We start from the raw sequence: 4,113 nt of genomic DNA on the forward strand, positions 1-4,113 counted from the left end.
CCAAGATCAACTCATATCCTCCCACCCAGAACTCGCAATTACAATTACACCAAAAATAGCATTGTTGCGATATTTTCACCCGAAATTATTATAAGCGCCGGGGCTTGACTGATCACCGCATTGAAGGTAAGGCATTTATTCAGTTTATACCTAATTTGGGGATTTAGCCGCCGGGAAGTCTATCATCCCAGCAAACATTCCCAAATCTATCCATGATGCCCAGTGACGAGATACGGATTCTATATTAAGCCTCCAGTTGAACTTGTTTATATTTGGCTTTGTTTCTCTCGTTTGCCCCTTTTCTCCGCCCACCTTTTGTAACCTTTTTTTTGAGCCACCCAATTGACCATGGATGCCCCTTCGATCGAGAATGTTATACACCCAAACCAAAATCCTAACCATATGCCGGAGCTAATACATCTTTCCTATCAGTGGCAAGATTCAGCAGAGCCTCCTGCATTCGCTACATGGATGGCCTCCTCAGAGGTGGACCAAAAGTTTTTGGGCCACTTTGCAACAGCGACGAGCCACACGAATCCTTTTCTCTCTGGAATGCTTTATAAGATTCTCGGCCTTTCAGTGGTTCTATCGAAGAAGCTTCTTCGAGCCCGCAAGTTACGTCGACTAGATCCAACCCGAGAAACTAAGTCGCTACACCTTTACCACCATATCTTATGGCTTTCGCGCGAGGGATTGATCATGGTGGAACAATATATCCTTCCGATGGTTACTGATTATGTCGACTTGAAAGTCCTATCATACAAGCTCCAAGCCTCTTTCTACCACATTTTTGTCCTTTTTCACAACCAACCAAGGATCCACAATTCTGGAATTCACACCTTTTCTTCCTCAACCTCACATATTGATCTTACGAATGGTTCCCGAAACGGTCGATCAGAAGTTGATCCAGCAGGTCAGCGAGATTCCATTGTGCCTTCGCCTCCACCAGCCATGGGTGGACCTGTAGGGGGTGGTAACCGCGCGCAATCTCGGCCACCAGGGCTTGTAATACAGCCCGAAACCCCCAAGAGCGCTGCATCATTTATTCTCCCAGCACTCGATTACACTCCGCGTGCCACAGCATGCTTTACTTACGCAGCTCTGCTCGCCGACCAACTCCTTCCAGGCTCTCACCCCATTAGACTCTCCGTCAAACTCGAATATGCGGCATATTTGTACGATTGTCTTAATGACGCAACCGCCTGTAGGCGACTTGCCAAGCAGGCTATCGCAGATGTATACAATGCCCAAGAAGGAATGGACGACGAAAGTTTCGAAGATGCAGCTGAGTTGGTCGGTATTCTAGGCAAAATGGTGAAGAGAGGAGGGAAAACGAGCAGTGGAGGTACAAGTAGTGTGGCTGGGGGTGATAAGTCCTGGAGCGATGGAACTCAAAGCACCCCGACTCGTGTCGGCGCAAGTGGAGAGAATACACCGCAATTATGGCAAAAGAGAACACCTACTAGCTTATCAGGCGTCTCGCCGATTGTGAATGACCCAATAATGGGTCAGCCGATTTGATACAGGAATACAGATACATCCAGAAAGCCTATTACCGGATAGGTTGAGAGTATCCATCCTGGCCCTTTTCTTCTTCTTTCTTCTTCTTCTTCTTCTTCCTCCTCCTCCTCCTCCTCCTCCTCCTCATTTGTGATTTATATTCTTTGGTGTGGTGCTTTGCGTTTTGTGCAGGGAGGGATCACTGCGTTATTAGATCTGCATTTCTACTTAGTAACATTAACTATCTATATTTATTGAATTTATAATATTTCCAGAAATCGGCTCACCCTGGAGCAGGGCTTTCTCCAGATTCTTGTTGATAATAGTGAAATTTTCTGTTGGCACTCAGACTCCCTACCTAACCCTCACGTGCCGCGAGCCTCGGCTCTCCGGGCCAAGGTTAACTCCAACCCGGACCGCCAGCGCCTCTCCACCGAGTTGCTTCGGGCTCATTACATATTCGGGCTGAGGAGGTTTCTTCATGGAAGCTCTCGTTTATAAATAATACCGATATCGACGTAGCTTTTCTAACTTCCAAGCATATTTATGTATTTTTGCCCTTGGTCAACCCCATCGTTCAAATCGCCGAACCTTTTCCATCCAAGCCTACAGTGGCCGATAGACTCCGTATTCACTTCAAAACAAGCAGCTAGCATGGCGACCAATGCTGAAAACCCTATACCCTTTTCTGAGCCTCCGTATCTCTGCGGTCTCCCCTCACCATATTACACAGATGCCCATCGAGAGTTCCAGAAGAGATGCCGGGCTTTCCTCTGGGAGAATCTAAACAAGCATGCCATGGAATGGGAGCGTGACAGCCAAGTACCCGAACATGTTTTTGAAATATTTGGCAAGCATAACATGTTGTTACCGAATTTGCCTTCTCCACTGCCTGTTGACTGGCTGAAGAGGTTGGATATCCATGACATTCTGGGAGTCAAAGTCGAGGACTGGGATCTCGTATACACGGGCATATACCTGGATGAAGTGGGTGCAAAAGAAGACTCCATGTTCAAACTTCGGGGAGATTTTGGGGGCTAATTATGCATTTTTGAGGGATTAGATGGCTCGATCGGGGTTGCATGGGCCGCCCAGCTCTCTGACAGCCGGGTTGGCCTTTGGTATTCCCCCGATTATCAAGTTCGGCAGCGAGCAGTTGAAGGAGAGATTCCTTCCAGAGTTCCTGACATGCAAGAAGAGAATGTGCATTGCTATCACTGAACCTGATGCGGGCAGTGACGTTGCCAATATCACTACAACGGCAGAGAAGACTGCGGACGGAAAGTACTATATTATCAATGGAACCAAGAAATGGTGAGTGCGATACCCATTCTTTGCGTGGTGCGAAGAACTTTCTTAACACGTCCAAGGATTACCAATGGTATCTGGTCCGATTATACTACGATGGCTGTTCGCACCGGCGGTCCCGGGGCTTCTGGCCTATCGATTGTCGTTGTTCCCTTAAAAAATTATCCAGGAGTGTCTATGCGTCGATTCTACGTCAGCGGTCAAACCGCTAGCGGTACCACGTACATTGAGCTTGACGATGTTAAAGTGCCAGTTGAGAATCTCATCGGCGAAGAGGGCCTAGGCATGAAGTACATCATGACCAACTTTAACCATGAGCGTCTTACCATCGCGGTTGGTGTAACACGTCAGGCACGTGTTGCGCTCAGTTCGGCCTTCGAATACTGCATTAAACGGGAAGCTTTCGGCAAGACATTGATGGATCAGCCCGTTGTGAGGCACCGCCTGGCCAAGGCAGGTGCAGAGTTAGAATCCATGTGGGCGTGGGTCGAGCAGTTCTTGTATCAACTCAAGCATATGCCTAAGGACGAGGGTGATCGCCGGCTAGGGGGTCTCACTGCTTTAGCCAAGGCAAAGGCGGGTATGGTGCTTAATGAGTGTTCGCAGGTTGCAGTCCTGTTGTTCGGTGGTAACGGGTTAACGAGAACGGGCCAAGGAGAGCTCGTTGAAAGTAAGTCTGATTACAGGTTTGGATAGTTTGGCCTCTACACCGTTTGCTAATCTTGTCATCTACTCGTAGAAATTTCCCGTGAGGTTTGGGGTGCCCGCATCCCAGGAGGTTCGGAGGACGTGCTCCTCGACCTCTCGATCAGACAGCTCGTCAAGGTGTACAAGGCGGAAACCAAGAAATTGGGACAGTCAAGGCTTTGATTATTTGATCTTTTTCCTCTTTTCATTCTCGTCTATTTATGTAAGAATATGAACAACATTACGAATCTTCGATGGTTATACCCTTGATATTGTTTTGGATTAGCGTTCAGTCCTTGCTGAAGGAAACAAAACTCATTTCTGATGGGCTCGCATGTGTGTCATGGGATAGCTCTCATATATCAAATTGTTTCAGTTTCAGATGTTTCAGCTGGTTTGATCGGGTTATTTAACCGTTAAACCGGCAAGTTAATATCCACTCAGGAAACTGGCAACACAAGCATTAAGTTGATGATAACTTGATCACAGCACAATGCCATCCCCATATACTGACAAGACATTGTGGGGGCTGCAAACCCCTGTCTGTACTCCGTACCATAACATGAATTTGTTGCGACGCAGCTTGTCCGGAGTTATTCGCTGAATTCAGTTAGACTG

At 47.5% G+C, this 4,113-nt stretch overlaps 2 protein-coding genes across 2 annotated transcripts; both read left to right on the plus strand.

Annotated features, from left to right (window-relative positions):
- Positions 1-433: 433 nt before the first annotated feature.
- D8B26_006664 (uncharacterized protein) lies at positions 434-1,727 on the plus strand. Its single transcript, XM_003070115.2, has one exon. The coding sequence runs from the start codon at positions 472-474 to the stop codon at positions 1,519-1,521; it is 1,050 nt and encodes a 349-aa protein (XP_003070161.2). The 5' UTR covers positions 434-471; the 3' UTR covers positions 1,522-1,727.
- A 220-nt stretch (positions 1,728-1,947) lies between these two features.
- Positions 1,948-3,738, plus strand: D8B26_006665 (uncharacterized protein). The gene is made up of 4 exons (XM_003070116.2): positions 1,948-2,487; positions 2,564-2,814; positions 2,871-3,478; positions 3,548-3,738. Exons 1-4 carry the CDS (start codon positions 2,047-2,049, stop codon positions 3,676-3,678), a joined length of 1,431 nt encoding a protein of 476 aa, XP_003070162.1. The 5' UTR covers positions 1,948-2,046; the 3' UTR covers positions 3,679-3,738.
- The last annotated feature ends 375 nt before the right edge of the window (positions 3,739-4,113 follow it).

This window comes from Coccidioides posadasii, chromosome 3 (assembly GCF_018416015.2).
Source record: "Coccidioides posadasii str. Silveira chromosome 3, complete sequence".
Classification (NCBI taxonomy): domain Eukaryota; kingdom Fungi; phylum Ascomycota; class Eurotiomycetes; order Onygenales; family Onygenaceae; genus Coccidioides; species Coccidioides posadasii.